Source organism: Alligator mississippiensis, chromosome 1 (assembly GCF_030867095.1).
Source record: "Alligator mississippiensis isolate rAllMis1 chromosome 1, rAllMis1, whole genome shotgun sequence".
Classification (NCBI taxonomy): Eukaryota; Metazoa; Chordata; order Crocodylia; family Alligatoridae; genus Alligator; species Alligator mississippiensis.
This window is the reverse complement of record NC_081824.1, coordinates 253,678,654-253,697,469: the sequence shown is the minus strand read 5'-3', so window position 1 is coordinate 253,697,469 and position 18,816 is coordinate 253,678,654. Positions and strand designations below refer to the sequence as shown.

Below are 18,816 nucleotides of genomic sequence, written 5' to 3'. Positions count from 1 at the left end.
CTGATTAGAAAAACCTATAGTTCGAGCACCCTGAATATGTAAGTACCAACAGCAGAATATTATATATGGCCTACTATATAAAAAAGAACTTTGATTTCACCAAGGAAAATAATCTCATAAGAAAAATCTCATTCTTCCATGCTCTTGCTTTGCATTTCATTCCAATGTTATCCATGGAAAATGCACAGAAAAATTGTACCAAGTCCAAGTCCTATTATATCCCTAATATCATAGAAAAATCACATACAGCAGAATCTTGTTTTATTTTCTAGCAGGGTTTTTGCATCTGCCATCAAAATATTAGAATTACACAACAGTTCTTCACCAGAAGGAAAAACAACTATATTACCACGTGGTCTGTAAGTCACAGGCAAATTGGCACTACAAAAGTTTGACCAGAATGCTGCTGCCTTATGTATTTATCTTGGGTAGCACAACAAGGTCTTATCCAAACTGAGCCCTTTACATACTACCAAAATGGAAATAATGAATCATTCAGTCTAGCCAAAGACTGATGGATTTAATGGATTTCCCTCGTGATGGTCCAATTATAGTCCTGTCTCATCAAGATGATGGATCAAAAAACACCAGCACCTGTGTTTAAAGAGTTAATTCCTCCTTTCCATTTTCTAGCACTAACCAGGCTCAGAACACTCTTTGATGATCCACTCAACAGGGATGGGCAATTATTTGGGCTGGAGGGTCTGCTTAACAAGTTTTGTTGAGTTGTTGAGGGCTGTATGCATGCACATATACACGTGCGTGCAGACACATGCAGGTATGCGCAGAAAGTTGCAAACAGACACACACACAGGCACAGAGACATGCATGCACAGACACACGCAGACACACACACACACACACACACACACACATGCACATAAGCACATGCAGATACACACATACACAGAAGCTCCCCACAGCTCTCCCTGCACCCCATCCCTGCCCCAAGTCCCTGGCATGTGGCTGAGTCAGAGAGGAGCTGCACCAGTTGTGCCCCTGTGGCCTTAAGTGGCACACAGGAACACAGCACAGCACTGGCCCAGCCCACCTGCATGCTAGGGACTCGGGGCAGAGGAGGGGAAGCAGAAGAAGAAAGCCAGAAGCCACAGGTTATCCAGGCCTGGGCAGGCCAGTGCCATACTGTATTCCCGGGCACTGCTTCAGGCCACATGGGTGCAGCTGGAGCGGCTGGCACAGCTCCTGCCTGACCCAGCCGCATGTTGGAGACTTAGGGTTGGGCAGAACCCATGCCAGAGTCAGGCAGGAGCCATGTCAGCCATTCCAGCTGCACCCACATGAAGCGGCATGCAGGAACACAGTGTAGCCCCACATTAGCAGCACCTGCATCCCTAATAGGCCCCAGCCCAACCTGACAGAGCCCTGACGGCCTGTAGCTGCTAGCCCTCTTCCCCCTGCATTCCCTCCTCTGCCAGTGGGGAGAACCTTACCTGAGCTTTGATTCTCACTGTGGGCTGGTCTGTCTGGTCGGCAACTGGCCGCAGGGTTGGAACTGTGTAGACAGCCTCACTGGAAAGAAGCCTGGCCAGGAGCTCAGTGTCCCCTGCCTTGGAGTGTGCACTAGGGGCTGAGGAGAGGGGCAGGTAGGCCAGGCCAGGGAGTGGCCACCTGGCCACTGGACCTGCTACTGCAGCTGGCCACAGCACAGGGAAGGGAGAAGGGTGAGAGGAGGCAAAAGCTAGGGCAGCCGTGGGCCAGATACAATTCTCTTTCAGAGGAGCAGCTGCAGGCCAGATAGCATCATTTGGTGGGCTAGATTCAGCCCTCAGGCCAGATTTTCCCCACCCATGCACTACAAGCTATTTTTGCAAGATATTGTCTAATGTAGAGAGTCCTTAAAACATGCTCAGTTTTGTCATGTACTTAATGTTTTTCTGTTACAGTTTCATTTTTAAGAAGGGTAGCAATAAGTCAGGTGTAAAAATGTTGACATTAGGATAACAGGCTTTAGCCCAGATACAAATGTTTTCAATAAGTTTTGCTTACATGGCTAATCACATGTAAATTATGAGCAAACAAAGTGGCCGTTCTTTTCAAACAATTCAGATGTTCCAGTCAACTTGTAAATTAAAAAAAAACATTAATTTTATACATTTGCTTTTATTTCTTAGGTCAACTATTAAATGTGAGGGCATGCTATGCACACATACTAAATGAGCAATGGTTAATTAATCTGTGTCTCTAGTTAATATAGAAAGAGAAACCTAGGTGATGCTTTTGACTGATTGAGATATTGGAACTGTCATTTAAGTTTTTTTGTGAATGGAGGGGTCTCTGAGCTGGCGGATTTGATTTACCTAGGGAGGTCTGGAAGGAAGGGCCTCCTCAAAAGCACTGCCTCTCCCCTCCTTCCTCTGACCCTCTCAGAAGTGACTTCACAAGTGATCTGTAGCTTTATGCACGGTTAGGAGAACAGCTGATCTTCACAAAGATTTCCATACCTGTGACAAAGCATATCCACACTTAACTTAATGCTCCTTGAAAAAGCATTAACTCTGGTTCTGCGCCTACATTCATCTCACAGTCAGCCTTTGGTGGAACTGGAGGGTCCCTTTCCTACAACTCTTGCATCATCTATAAAATCCCTAAACCCTCCCCTCTGTGGGAATATGAAAGACATTTTCGCAGCTGAAGCTCTAATGCCTTCCCATACATAGGTATTCCCCACAGAAAAATATAATAAGATCATCTGAGTTGTAGGCTGTCAAAGATGCCAGCCTGGAGGGAATTTTCCATGCCAGAAATGTATATGGTGAATGGGATATAGTCCATCTACTTCATTCAGGGAAATAATATGCGACTAAGAGAACAATAACCAACCCAGAGTTTGTTGTGTAACTGGCTTTTTGCCCTTGTGCAAGACGTGGATAATCATGTAGTCAGCGTAATAACATTGTAGCAGAAAGCCCCCTTTTCCTCTTGCCTGCATTTGCTCTCCCTTCTTTGGATATGTTTCTCTTTTTCTACCTTTCTTCCTTCCTTTTTCTTTCGCTTTAAGATAAGGAATTGTGTTTTAAAATTTGTGTGTGTGCATTTTGTGTCTCCCCTTGTATTTTGGTATTTTTATCTATTTGTGTGCCATGGCATTTGTAGCTTATATTTTATACTCCTCACCTTTCAACTAAATGTGTTTTAGTAAGTTATACATTGTAACATTGTTAACAAGGGCAGGAATCAAACTGCCCTTCCTTGTATCAGGCTGGCCTGTGAAAGAGTGAGTGAATCAGTGATTGAATGTATAACATGATTGAATGTGTAATATGGAAGCAGGCAGCAATTATCACCTGGAAGCTGAACTCAATAGAAGACAATGTAACAACCGGGAAATCTCTAAACCTCATTGATCAAGGGCTAGAAGCCCTGGCCTGACTTAATCAACACCAGAGACCAACTTTTGGGCTGAGTATCTCCAGATCAACCGCTCCCAGAGCCCTATTCTAAATTCATCAACGGACTCCCAAACCTGCACGTACATGCAGACGACCCCTGGGGCTGACAGATGCTGTCCAGTAGCCACCGAGGGGGGGGGGAAGTCCCACGAGGGTCAATGACCCCTGGATTGGGCAAACCAGAAAACTGGGGAGTCACCAAAGTCTGCCAGGGACAGATAAAAGGCAGTGAAAAGTCACCCTCAAGGGTGCCCTCTTGATCTCCAACTCGACCAGACCTGTCCAGCCAGAAGGACTAGCCGGTGACCCCCTTCTGGAAGATAACACCACGCTGAAAGAAGCCTCAACGACAGACTCCAGAGCTTGTAGGATAGGTATACCTGACTCTGTGGCCTGCTACTGTGTGTGTGTATGTGTGCATGTGTGTGTGTGTGTGGGGACCAGCCCCAAGGTTTATGATTACAGTGTTTCAATTTGCCTAATAAACTAGAATTTTAAGGATCCCGAGTTGGACATTTGTAGCCAACAACATGTATTCAGCATAAGATGCAAGGAATATCATGTATTCAGCGTAAGATGCGAGGAATCAAAGACTGACATTCTCTTCTTTCCTGGTCATATAAGTGGCCATTTTTAGATATCTGCAGGCCAGCTTTGGCACTTATTCTCCCAAGGAAATTCTATCCCTGGACATGTAGCGCTGCATGTGTGGACAACTATGCATGACTACAAAGTCACTCAGCCTGAGCATGCACAGTAGCAGCCAACATCTGCCCTTTGTGGACACACACCAGCCTCAACTGCCTGACACCGGAATCAACCAAAAGCCATGGCTATCAGACTTAGAGTGAGAAACATAAAAGGAGTATGTAGGTCCCTCTTCTGGCTACAGCACTCACCTGGGAAGCCAAAAGTCCTGAGTTTTAGGCCTTTCTCACTTTTTAGCACAACACTAACCACCGCACCACAGATCAGCCATTTTTTAGTTTTGTCTGTGGCACTCCTTTGGAAGCTGAGCCATTATTATAATCATGGGGAAAAAGGGGAAAAGCAGCCCTGGGTGGAAGGGAGCAACTGGGAGAAAAGGTCCAAGCCAGAATCTTTCTCCCTTCTAGGCTAGCAACCATCTTACTGAGCTACATGCCCCTGGCTTGCTCCCTTCCACCTGGCCCCAGTTATCTCCCATGTAGCCCGCTCCGGTGGCTGCCCAGAGAGCCAACTTCACAAGAAGTCCCCGAGAAAAAAGGGATGACCTAGTGACAAGAGAGCTGAGTGTGGAAGTGAAAGAGACCCAGGTGCAAACACTCTCCTGCATGAGAGGGGCCTAGAACCCAGGTCTTCTGTGGCTTGACATGTGAGTACCCTTCATGCTCAGCTACTTCGGGGAGAAGATGGAAAGCCTTGGTTGCCCTCCCTTCTCCTTGTGCCCTGCCTTGCATGTCCACACAACTGCCTAGATATCCATCAGTATCTGGAAATAGAATTCCCCTGGGTGCATGAGTGACAAAACTGCCCTGTTAATAACCAGAAAAAAATAGATGGCTTGCAACCCAATATGTCTACTAATAGACATATTACATAAAGCACTGGCTGATTATTCAAGTGAAGGGGTTTCACTTAGTTTCCCTCTTACCATTTAGGAAAACAAGCTTTAGTCACCACCATTCTGAAGCATGGGACACTGAATACACGTGACGGTGCAGGCGCTTTAATTAGAGCCACCCCCTCCAACCCGGAAGCACGTGTAAAGTCTCCCATAATAAATCCTATTGAAGTGGGGGCAACAAAAGAACCCGTACAGATTAGACAGCTACTGTGTAAAGTCTGGCCTTTTTATTTTAAACCTCAGATTTATTTGAGCATATAATGGGCTCAAGGTGTTAGAAGAGGTTAAAAAATAAAATAAAATAAAATAAAAATGCAATCCTCTTGGATTTGAGTTAAACTAATATGTTAATGTTTAAAGGTCAGGGTACTGTTGTTCTTACTTTTATTATTGTAAACTACTAGTTACAGCTGATGTATAAACCAAAAAACTGGGGATATATCTGAGCCCTGAAAAATTCTGAAACTTATAAATAAGAATATCTTGAGCATTTTGAAAGGTACGTCTTAGATTCTCAAATTTCAAAACATTAGTTATCATTTAGTTTATGCTTAATTTAGGCTGTGTCAATATGTTGACTAATTTTTCCCATCTACTGCTAATATAGCATTCATACCCACACTCATCAACTTGATATCTGACCACTTTTCAGGCTCAAAGTTATAGTAAAAACAAATCTCCAGTTTTCTCCTTCTTTCTCTCTTTCTTAATGTTTTCTTCATTTGTTTGTTGCTTGTTTTTTGATTATTGTTCTCTGGCTGTTCTACTCTCCTGTGAAAATGAGTCCCAAAGGGTCTAGAGTCAAGAATGTTAATTGAAGACTTAGGCCTATTAAAGTATAATGAGCAAGATTTAAAGGAAAATCTGATGCTCATTCTAAAAGAGATTCATAAAGAATGAAAATATCCAAAGAATTCCCTCCATAAGCACTTTTATTTGGAAGTTAATTCATTTGTTTTTTATTCCCTCTACCTTCACATACAGATCAGAAAAAATAATTTACCTTTATATGAGCCAGGGTTGCTCATAAGTCAAAAATTCATACCTGAAATGCCATGCCAGTATTAATGCCATAATAAAAAATTCACAACTTCTTCAGATACTTCCCATCCAAATAGTAAAAATCAAACATATCAGAATGTAATATTTTAAAATACCATCTTACCTCAGTTGATGTATGTCACTGCAGCATAAGTGTGAGAAACTGTAAAAAACTTTTTGAATATGAAAGGATACATTCGTATGGCTCCTGTCCTTGTCCCAATAGCCAGAATTTTCTGAACTGGGTCAAATGCTAAGGCAGTGGGCAGATAAGGAAAACCATGGCGTACTGTCTGAAATAGAATAAACAAACACAGTCAGTGTGTATGAACCATAGCACTAAATGGATAGGTATGATATTTTAGCTATATATAAAAGACTCTAGGTTGTTTGATGTTGTATTGGTCAGAGCCAGTTTTAAGACAAATATTTAGAACCATACAAGTGACATTCCATCCATCTACTTTTAAATTATGTACTTTACCCAGTAACATCACTATATGTTATACACATCTGTAGTACCAAATGAGTTACAGTAGGTATATTAATGAACAATACTAATACATCTTCCTCATTCGCTATATAGGTATTATTTTTCATTATCAGAGACAACCCTAGCTGCAAGCTGGCAACATTACATGAAATACAGCCTTATAAAAACAGGAGCACCAAAAGGAAATGGAATATGCCCATAAAGAGTTCCAATAAGCCAATAAAATATAGTCCAAAGTAAAAGGCTTTAATAGCAATAATTACAACAACAAAAAATCATGCTATAATAGAGGTTCTCCAAATGGGGGATTGCTTCTGATTTTTAGGAAGATCAAAATTACCCTCCCTTTCTCAAATTTTTATTAAAAATATTGTGTTTCTATCCCAATGGCTGTAGAGACTCCCTTGAAAAATGAATTAAATATAAACTGATGCAAAAAGCCTGAAGTAATAGTTTGCAGTGTTGTGACCAGGTGCTAGTAACAAATCTAAGCTTACCAGGCTCGCTCTCTACCAAATGAGTGCTCTCAGCCCCAGACCAGGAAGCTATATTCTAGCTCTATGATTTTAAGTTTTTTTATAATCAACAGCTTCAACAGGAACGACTGATGGAAACCCACTCCAGGATGCCTTGCTGAGCAAAGGTTAGGACACTCTCCTGAAAGACAAAACTTGTCTTCAGATCCCTCCCCTGGATGAAAGTACCTCTGAGCTTGGCTCTCTTACCTCACAAGAAAGTGTCCTCACCATCTGGTTAATCAGTGTACAGACACTGAGTATTTTTAATCTTTCACCCTACACAAATGCTTCAATAGTGACAGAGCAAGATTTAAAAAAAAATGACTGCCTAGCCTGGTAGTTAGGATGCTGTCCTGTGAGATGGAACAAATGGGATACAGTCACTGTACCAGGAAATGTATAATTATGTATACAAAGAGGAACAATGGCCACGTCTACATGAGACGCTGACTGAGCAGAAGCCCATGCCTACTGTGCAGTAGCATTACGTGGCAGGAAGCGTGATGTGATGCTACTGCACAGTCAGTGCCACGAAAAAAACATTCGGTAAATCCGGTTATTGCACAGTCATTTAGTACTTGTATAAACAAGTATTAAATGGCCGTGCAGTCAGCATTTGGGTAGACATGGCCAATGTCAACAGAATAGACTAAGAATAATCTTCCTGTAGACTGGTAGTAAAGGTCCTGAGAAGCAGGGCTATAGGCAGAGGAGGAAACTGAATCTTGGTCTTTGACATTCTAAGTGACTGCTCTAACCACTGAGCTACAGGGTACAGCGTGTTTATAACTCCTCTTGTAGACTATAAAGTCTACTTCTCCCCCCACCATCCTCAAATGGCAACTTCAGCTCAAATTCACTAGGTTTGGAATGACTGAAAATTATTTTTTCAGCAGGCTATCTGCTGAAAGAAAATGGACCCAGTTCTAATTTAACTATTCCTGCTCTTTTGTTTCTGGGGGAAAAAAACCTCTTTTTACTCCCTAGTCCCAAAACTGCACAAATTAAAAAAGACATGCCATTGGCATTATCATTAGTTTTACATAGATATAGCGGAATAGACATTTTTTTACACTGAGGTAGAAATTTAACAAATATATACATCGCTACATTTCCAGGCTCTTTTTTTTTCTTGTGAAATCTGCTTTGCTGTGTCTGTGGACTGGGACTATTCAAAATAATTAGCATAATATTTAGTATTAGTAATTTTCTGTATACTCAACCCAAGCATGCAATGATTCAGATATCAAACTGTCAGGGGACCACTCAAGCTTGGAACCAGGGCAATATTTTCTAGCATCTCTGCTATTTAGGTTTTGGAGGAGGGGTTTGGTGTCTATTTCTCTTGCCTGATAACTAAGAATTCTGTGCCGTTGACAATTCACTTCCCTCATCATGAAGGGAAGGCATGACACCACACTGGTCTAAATAACTTATTTTGCTATTAATATTCATAAGTTATTGTCCACAGAAAAAGGATATATTTAGCGTTAGTAGCAATTCTAGTAATACCAACATGTTCCTGTAGGCGACGTAGCTGCAGCATCACAGTTTGTGCCTGCCAATGCTTCGTTGCTGCGTGTTGCTACAGCGACGTAGCATCTCATGTAGACATGCCCAGTAGGTAACATCATGAAAAGTTTTTGGGCTGGCTCAAAAATAACAATGTTTGTTCTGCAAAAATGTTGAGATTTTGGCAATTTTCTTCATTCCAATGCAGAATGAATACAGTAAATTGTGCCAGAGCCTGGTATAATGACCCTGTAACAGGGAGCAAGGGCTCCTGCAGCAGAAAGACCCTGTAGGCAGTTAAACAGGGGCTAGCTGCAGGACAGAAGGCAGCAAAGGCCACAGCTGCAACCTAGGCACTAAGCTGCCCATTAAGGTGATGGACACAACTGCAGTTGGTCAAGCAAATACCTGACAGGAAGGGGTAGGAGCCATGGGGATATAAATCCGGGCCCTGAGGCAGAGGAGTAGTGCAACCTGGAACCCTGATGAGAGAAGAGCTTCTGTCAGCTCAGACTGGTGGGAAGTAGGAGCTGCAGGCCAGAGCAGGTACTCCCAGGGCAGAGAAAGCCAGTGGGAAGGTGGCCTGGCAGTGGTAGGAAAGCCCCAATAGGGGACTTCAAGTTAAAGTAGTTGCTTGGATTTTGTTTAATTTATACCGGTGGACTGGGTGTGGCTGATGTGGGAGGAAAGGAGACAACGGGCCACCTGAGGGGCATGTTGGTTTTGAGCCCTGCCAGGGGCAGGGACACAAAGTACAGGCTGGTAGAGTCCAAGAAATCCAGAGCCTGAGCACAGAGGGAGCAATGGGGGCAGGCTGAGACCTGAGTCCAGAGGGGGCAGCACAAGTGGCCAGAGGCCAAAAAGGCCAAAGCCTGAGCCCAGAGGGGACAACAGAGGTGGCCAGGAGTTGACAAGAGGCTGAGACTGGAAAAGATCCAGGCCAGAGACAGTGGGCCTAGGCCACCAATCAACAGCCAGAGTAGCCTGTAGGCTAAGGCTAAGAAAGCCTATACAGAAAGGCAAATGGTGACCAAGTGACACTTGTGAGGCACAAACATGGCTACAGGCGTGGCAGGAGGCCACTATTAAAAGCCCTAAGGCTTAAATAAGGGTCCTTTGGCCTATAGGCAGTAACTACTGGCTTACAGTGCCAGCAGAGCACCAGTAGGTCAGCCAGGGTGCAAGAAACACCATGGAGAACTGCATTGTTTTAGATAGCGAGCAGAGGGCCCAGCAATCATGAGAGATGAGTCAGGTTAGGTGAAGGCACTCCAGGACTCAGGGGAAGCCTCCCAGTGAATATCAAGGAACATCAAGGCTTTGGCAGGAAAGATGAACAGGGGAGTTATATAGAGGGCCAGGTGTGCAGACAGGATTAGGATGGCTCTAGGGGGCACCATGGGAGGCCCAGGGCCCATCTTGCTACAGACCCTCATTGGTTTATTCCAGTGACTGAGGGTCATTAGCATACAGTAACATTTCAGACATCCTCTCTAGACACATCATAGCATGCTCCTTAGAACTATGAGAGGAATGATGCAGGATTCCCCAGGCCAGTCCTATTTCTTAATATCTCAGGAATTTCCCAAAAGCACAAGGAATTTAAGAGACATGAAGAAACTGCACCAGGGCAAAGATATGGCCCTAGAAGCATGAACTCAAGTCATTATTTCAAGGCTCTATTTACAGAAAGAGAATCTGATTTTAATCTCAGGATTGAACTAATGACACAGCTAGGAATATAAATAATCAAATTAATGAATCAATGTAAGAGCCAATAATAAGAATTCTAGAATAGTGCCTGGCTGGGGGGTTTTTTTTACAACACTTGCTAGGAGAATTAATGAAAAGAAAGACTATCATGGAGGCAGAAAAAATGCTTGACAATGATGATGATATACACTAGTCCAGGGGTGGGTAATTATTTCGGGCGGAGGGCCACTTACCCAGTTTTGGCAAGCTGTTGAGGGCTGCATGGGTAGCCCTGCCCCTTGGCAGGTGCCCCACCCCTTGGTCGCCATCTTGGGACCAGTGTCCCAGGGCCAGTGCCTGTGGGGCCCAGAGCAGAGCACAGGCTGGCAGTGGCCTGTGCAGCTGGGCTGGGCTGCACCAGCAGGGAGAGTGGGGAGCTGACCCAGCTCCATAGAGCCCCTGCTGCCTGGGACCCTGTACCCCTGCTGCCCTGCTCTGGGCCCCACCAGTCCCGGCCCCGGGACAATGGTGTGGGCCCTGTGCTCCTGCTGGCTCCCATGCTTGCTCACTCCCAGTGCCCCCATCAGCCCCGTGGTACAGGCTGGGGGCAGCACGCAGCCCTTACCCTGTGCTCGCCGGCAGAGAACAAGCTGGTGCTGAGCACAGGGGAAAAGCTGCCCTTCCCCCACCCCATGGCTGGTGCTCCCTGCTGCAGCTGCTCATAGACCATGCAGGGCTTTCCTGTGCAGGGACAGGCAGCTCCACGTGGGCTGTGAGCGGCTGCAGTGTGGGGTGCCGACCACGGGCTGGGGGTGGGGCTGCTTTTCCCCATGCTCAGCCCCAGCTTGTAACCTGCCCCTGCTGCCAGCCTGGGCCCCGTGCCAGCTCTGGGCTTGCTCGTCAGGGCTGCGCCATGGCGGGAGCACCTGTGGCCCCCCCGCTTGCCGAACCAGGCAGTGTTTGCTGCTGCTGCCTGCCCGGAGCTCACCATGGTAGGCTACAGTGTGGCTGCCACTGCCACTTCTGTGCTGCCCAGCGTGAGAGCTCTTGGCAGGCAGCAGCAGCAAATACCGCCCAGCACAGCAAGAGGCAGGGCTGCAGCTGCTCCCACCGCGACGCAGCCCCAGCAGGTGAGCCTGGAGCTGGCACAGGGCCTAGGCTGGCAGCAGGGGAGGGTTATAAGCTGGTGCTGAGCACAGGAAAAAGCGGCCCCTCCCCCACCCTATGGCTGGTGCACAGCCACTTGCACCCTGCGTGGGGCTGTCTGTGTCTGCTCAGGACAGCCCTGTGTGGGCTGCAAGTGGCTGCAGCAAGGAGCACTGGCCATGGGGCCAGGGAGAGGCCGCTTTTCTGCCCTGCGCTCAGCACCAGCTCATTCCCTGCCCGCAGTCCTCCCCTGCCTTTCCCCCCGCCACCCCTTGAGTTTCCCTGCACCGGTGCAACCATGAGGAGCCACACGGTCCCAGGCCAGAAGCCCCTGCTAGGGTTTCCAGCTGGGGGGGCAGGGCTGGGCGGGCCCTTCTGTTGCAGGAACCTGCCGGAGCTTCTCCTGGGTCCTACTGACCCTGGCTCCTGTCATCTTTGACAGGAACCGAGGACAGATAAATACGTATTAATTTTCTAAAATTTTTTTAGGGGCCCCGCAGGCCAGATAAAATGGCCTAGCGGGCCCTATCCAGACTGCAGGCCATATTTTTCCCACCCCTGCACTAGTCCTTGCTTTGTACCATATCTAACAGAAATAATCTAACCCAAAAACCATTGACAACTATGCTACACCAACAACATTAGAAACCATTTACATGGTTAAAAATATATGAACAGCAAAGAATGAAATCACAAAAACAATCCCAAAATAGCTCTTTGGAACATTGGGACTACTTATTCCTGGAAGAATAAGCCCCATTGAAGAATGTGCCCAAAAGAGAGACAGAAAAAGCAAAGAGACAAGATCATTACTACTCCTCCCCACAAACCTGACTTCCTGTCTGTCTACATTTCTGACATCTTCATCCAGGGAGGCAGTAGAAGTGAACCCAGTGGGTGCATCTGCACATGCACATTTACTGCACAGTAACTGCAATTATTGCACAGTACAGGCGCACATCTACAGGTGTATGCCCATACTGCACAGTAAATATGGTGATTTACATCATGAAAGTATCATATTTACGCCCAATTAGTCACTCCTCAGTAGTGCAGGTGTAGACGTCTTACTGTACAGTAAAGCTGTGTATGTGGACTGACTTGGGACTAACTTTAGTTCCTAGTCAGTCCACACACAGCGTTAATGTGCTTTAACACCTTAACGCTTGCACGTGTAGATGCTGGCCTAGTCCCATTTACTGTGCAGTAACTTTAAGGCAGCAAAAATGCACATGTAGACACGCCCAGTGTTTCCCAGATCTCACCAAGGATGCAATTCTCTTTTCTTCCTGGTCATCTAACTGTCCCAATTTGGTCACATACATGCCATTTTTGATAATCTAAGCACCAAAAATGCATATATGCACAGTTTAGAATTCTATCACTGGGCACATAGCCCTGCACACACTGAAAACTATGTGCCACTGCAGTCACATAGACCAAACATGTGGTAGGAGCCAGGGCTAGTACACATACTTCTTGAGGAAAAGTAGCAGTCTTAGATGCCTGAAAATGGAGTTGGCAAAAAAAATCATGATTGTCAGACTTACATTTCGAACAGAAAAGTACCATGTGTGTACCCATCTTTTCTCTCCCACAGCTCAGTGGCTAGGGCATTCCCCTAGGAAGCTGGAAGCCATAGGTTCTGTAGCGACAGAAGTTATAACTTAGAGATGCTACCTAACATGAGACTGAGAAAGTTGGTAATTGAGAGATGGTCCCTGAGGTAAGTAGCTAGTTAATTAGAGAGAAAGGGTCTGCAGAGGTTGTCTGCTGCACCATAATTAAAGTTTACTGGTTAGTGTTTCTCATTCAGGTATACCTCTGTTTTACTGAACCTGGTAATCATTACAGGTTCTAGGATCCCTCAGTCAGAAGGAGGTTTTGACTCTGTGCGTCTGACCTCCCAGCACAGCACTCTAACCACAAGTCAGCTATTATTTACTCCTTTTGAAGATAAGCCACTAATATAGTCTTTGGTAACAAAGGGAAAGAGGGTGGTACACTGGAAACAAGGGCCCCAGCTAGAACCCAGGAACTCCTCCTTCCCCCACAAGCCAGTAAGCACCTCGCTAAACCACACACCCTTTGGCTTGCTCTTCTGGCTGGCCCCACGTATCTCCTTTTCATGGCTTCCCAGGGGACCAACTTCAGGAATGCAGGAGAAGGGCCTGGATAATGGCTGATCTATCACATGGTGGTTAAAGTGTCATGTTAGCAATTCAAAGAGCCTGAGGTTTAAACTCACTTTAAGTGAAGGGGGTCCACGTCCTCCAGCTTTCCAAGCAAGTACCCTAGTTACTAAACCATTAGGGGAGAAAGATGAGAGCTCTGTCTCGCTCATGCCAAAATGTAGGGGCTTATGTAGTTATCTATATGTGCAGGGTTATAAGCCTAGGAATAGAATTTCTAATCTAGGCATAAATGACATTTTTGGGAGTTAGACAACCAGGAAAGAACAGAAGTATGTATATACAATATTTAAAATGCTTCCTTCAGAACAGCACAAATAAAAATGAGGAAACAATTTCAGCAAAAATCCTCTCAGTTCCTTCTTAAAAACAAAGGGAACAAAGTTTATTTAAATCTGTCCCACCAAGATGCATGTATATCTCATTAAAATATTCTATGTGCAACTCATTTACCTGTGCTAATATAGGATTTGCCATATTGCTAGTATTTCACTCATAATGCAGCAAATGTTACTAAAGCCCAACAGAACACAACATAGTCCTTTCATTCTTTCTGAGATGTCATCAGATTTTCCGTAGCTGTAGCAACAGAATCCCACTAGTATTTAGTATGCAAGAACTAATGTAATTGTTTACACAGTGATGATAGCTTCTCATAACTTTATCCTGTGGTGAGACATTAGTCAGTAAAGCAATCACTATTCACATTATTTTTGATCTTCGGTAAGTAACTTCACAAAGCAGAGAACTAAATCTGATTTTAAATGGTTCCCTTTACATAGTAAGGTATACGTTTAGAAATTGGTCTGTGTAGTCTAATAAAGTAAAATTCATAGATAAACGGAGTTCATAAATATTTTCTATATCCAAGCTTGTTTGTGCAAAGTCTGAAAGCAGAACTGATTGAGGTGAGAGAAAATATTTTTTTAAAGGATAATGAAATCTACAATGACATGTCAAGGTGTAGGTTCTAGCTTCAATTTGTGTTTATTTGATTTGTTTTCTTATTTTCTTTGGCCCCAGTAAAACATGTGAGTTTATTCCCTTGTCCAGCAAAGGCTTTAAGCTCCTGCTGTACTTGAAGCATGTGCTAAAATCCCATTGAAATTAATGGGGTTTAAATAATGACCTAAAAAAATAAGCATGTGCTTAAGTCTTGCTGAATAGGGATCACCTCCTGAAATGAAGCCTTTGTGCTTTAGAACTGCTGTTATCCACCTGTGTAAGAAATATATAAATGTAAAGTGTTGTTATTTTTACAGTTGTCATATATAGTGGTATAAATTGGCCCTTTAAAGCAGTGCTTTGCCACATGCAGAGACATCCACTACAAGCATGCTCCACGGGAAGTATATTTCCAAAAGTCAGTCCACATTTATTTGAAAAATGCCGCAAATTTTAAACATGGGTCTTTGATCCTCTTAGCTGTTTCTCTGCCTTGAGGACCCAGAGCATTTGAACCTGCTCTTAAGGTTGTTCTATAGGTTACTTAGCTGCTCATTACCAGTATTTTTCACTATTCATTGCTGGTTCCTTCACTGTGTGCCTCACAGCATCAGCAGAGCTAAAAGCAGCAGTTTAAGAATAATCTTCATCAGTAGCAACAGCCCATGTCAGGTGGCAGGATGAGGAAAGGGATACAAGAGAAAAAGAGAAGCAGCACAGAGGAGACAGGGGGCACATCTACGCGAGACACTACTGTGCAGTGATTACTGTGCATTTCTTTAATACTTGTATAAGCAAGTACTAAATAAATACGCAGTAACCAGCGTTACTGAGCAGCAGCACCAGCAAACATCTTTTAAGTGACATTACTGCGGAGTAGCCTAATAATACTGTGCAGTAGTTTATTAGCACCGTCTGTGCTGTGACAAGCTACTGCACAGTCTTATTCAGCTACTGCAGTTAGCATCTTGCGTAGGCGCCCCTAAATGGAATCTTCAGGTAGAGCAAAAGGAAGAAAGGACAGCTTGTCAGAGAAATAACAAAAAGGCACGGTGTCAAAGGAATCAGAGTATTGGGAAAACCTTGATATGGAAATAGCCCAAAGAAGGCTGGGGAAATTTAAGTGAGAAAAGACAAAGTGGCAGGGAAGACAGCGAGAGAGAGGGAGACAGAAAGGAAAAGAGGGAGAAAGAATTAGGAAGCAAGGTGTAAGTGGAGCTAAAAGTCTCTGCTATCTACCCCCAATAGTGTAAAACAGAAATAACAGAACAAAGATTTCTTCTTAAGGCAAAAGGTAAGAGAAAGGGTCTGTTGTGGGCCAGTTATATAAGGATATTTTCCTATATTGGGCATAATACAAATAAAGCACAGTTGTGCAGTTTTTTTTTTTCCAGGCCCCAGTGGTCTTGTATGGCCTAGTGATAAGAATCCAAATGTGGCTTTTGGTAGTTCTGCATTAAAATATTGATTTTGAAAATAATATGACACCCAGTAGGATATGTACAGATTCCTATATAGCTTGGGTTCTAGCAACCATTAAACCACAGTTCATATAAGAAATGGTATTTTATATGCAATTTCTACAGGTTAACACAGGTCAAACTTTAAAATTAAAGCATTAAAAAAAAACAAACAACTCTGGGGTATGAAATAGCTTTCAATAAAAGCTTTTTTATTTAACTTCCCAGGTGTTTATTCATCTAAGAAATTTGAAATTAAAAAAATAACTGTTTTGGTTTTTGGTCCTTTCTCCCTCGTTCTTCCTTATTCTTTTATGTCACAGGCTTTTCTGGGGATTTTTGTTTGCTGTTTTGTTTGCCAATCTTTACATTTTCAAAACTTTTTCAGCTTTACAGAATTTACAGAATGATAAAAAAGATTTTTTTTAAAAGGGGAAAAATGTAAAACTGCTCCCCTTTAACTTTTCTAAATACGAGGATGTTATGGAAAATTTAGGGACTGATTTTATAAATTTCATTTTCCTTTTGCTGCTCTCCAGTTTATGTTTTTATTTTATTTATGTGCCACCCTTCCCAACAAAGGCCCAGGGTGACTTACAAAGTGACCACATAACTTATTAACAATAGAAAACAAAACAATTTTAAAAAACAAGTAGAGTATTAAAATAAAATAAAAACCCCTCAATAATATCCCAGCCTAGCTTTGCTCACTAAATGCCTGCCCAAATACTTCCAGATGATGTTCAAGCTTCTGCTTGAGTTAGTCTTTACACTTCCAGATGATATCCAAGCTTGAACTCTGGTGGGTCCCAAGTGGCAGGAAGGTCCAGAGTTGAGAACTATCTTCCACTCAACTTCACCAAGTGGACTTGGTGTACTGATTATACTTGCAGAAGCCTGCTCTCAGCTAACTTCAGGAATCATGATGTTCAGAAATTTGGAAACATTTAAAAAAAGATTAGAGTAGAAAAAGGGAGAGAAGAAGAGTGAAACAGAAAAATAAAGCTCAAAAAATAGAACTCATTAAGTTTATTGTAGTCTGTGAAAAAGGAGAAAAATATATTTTTTCAGAAAAGTTCATAAAATACTGAATAAAGAATTTTAAAATATTCCATATGAAAGCTCTGAAAATGTGAACAAATTCAAAATGTCAATCTTTTAATGATATTCTTTATACACATTCTACTCGCTTCTACTGTTTAAGGCATTGTTATGCTGAAGGATGTTAATGACTGCCATCAGTCATGTCTTTGATCCAAACCTCAATTGAAAACCTGGTTAAAAGCAAGGGTTGTATACATTAAGCCCCCTTTATTCAAGCTAAATGAAAAAACAGTTAAATGCTCCTTCATGTAGTGATATCTAAAACAGTAGAAGTTACTGCCCAAAGGACAGCATGACAAGAACTGAATAGAAGCTAAGCTAGGAGTTGTCAATCTATGGTAAATGTGCCAAAAGTGACATGGGCAGCCTCTGTTTGTGGCATGCAGAGGACCAAGGAGGAGGGGCTTGCCAATTGTCTGTAAATTTGTGGACACTCTATTAAATAAAGACTAAAAATGCATGTCCGTGGAAAAAAATAATTGCTGTCCCCAAACCCCTAACCCAAGAAACTAAGAGCTTGACTAAAAATTAATTATCAGAATAAGGCTGAATGCAAGTGTTGATGAACAGATAGAGCAGGAGTGCTACCTTGTGTCTGAGCAGAAGAGCACTGAGTACCCTGCACGATGCTCTCCATAAGGGCTCTGTGGCCCACAGCAGCCAGCATAGCCCCTCCCACCCAGCTATATACTGCCACTGCATTCTGTTAGGCATTGCCTGCAGGTAATGGCTACCTGCCTTGCAGGTAGGCAGGGCTGTGCAGACCAGATAGTCTGAGGTACCAGGTGGGATAAGGACAGGGGCACTGTGGCTGGGAAGGAGCTACAGGGCCAGCAGGAGGTAGATGCTGCATGCTGGGGGGAAGTGGGGCTGGCAGAGGTAAGGCTGAGAGATGTGTTTGCATGGAGCAGCATAGTACAAGATGAGTACAGGGAAAAGCAGCCCCTCACTTGCCCTGTGGTCAGCGCCCCACGCTGCAGCCACTCGCAGCCCACATGGGGCTGCCTGTGCCTGCTCAGGACAGCCCAGCATGGGCTGTGAGCACCTGCAGCAGGGAGCGCCGGCCATGGAGCAGGTGAGGGGCCACTTTTCCCTGCATTCAGCACCAGATTCTTCTCTGCTGGCAAGCAGGGGGTCAGGGCTGTGCATTGCCCCCTGCCTGAACAGGGGCTGAGAGGCACTGGGAGGGAGTAGGCAGGGAGCCAGCGGGAGCCCGGGTCTGCATCAGTGTGCCAGGGCCAGTGCCGGCAGGGCCCAGAGCAAGGTGGCAGGAGCACGGGGTCCCAGCTGGCAGGGGCTCTATGGAGCTGGGCCAGCTCCCCCCTCTCCCTGCTGGTGCAGCCCAGCCCAGCTTCACAGACCCCTGCCAGCCTGTGCCCCGCTTTGGGACCCACCAGTGCTGGCCCTGGGACATGGGACCAAAGACATTGGGACATTGGTCCCAAGATGGTGGCCAGGGGGCATGGCACCTGTCAAGGGGCAGGGCACCTGCCAAGGGGTGGGGCTACCCAAACAGCCCTCAACAGCCTGCCAAAACTGGGTAAGAGGCCCAAAATAATTGCCCTCCCCTGATCTATTCAGTTTCTCATCTTAAAAAGACATAGGACTTACCAAGGCCCTGAAAATGGACTAGCCGCTCTGGTCAAAGCACTGTACTCCTGGTTTTGAAACAGCTCATAGGTTACATTCAGAAGATG

General features: G+C 44.4%; 1 protein-coding gene across 4 annotated transcripts in view; it reads right to left on the bottom strand.

Annotated features, from left to right (window-relative positions):
* The window catches only part of STXBP5L (syntaxin binding protein 5L), a 390,570-nt gene that overhangs the window by 350,331 nt on the left and 21,423 nt on the right, over window positions 1-18,816 (bottom strand). For all 4 annotated transcript variants that reach the window (XM_059720506.1, XM_006263508.4, XM_059720507.1 and 1 more), the window contains exon 2: window positions 6,253-6,350. In XM_059720506.1, coding sequence (XP_059576489.1) covers window positions 6,253-6,350 — 98 coding nt within the window. The remainder of the gene's footprint in view (window positions 1-6,252; window positions 6,351-18,816) is intronic.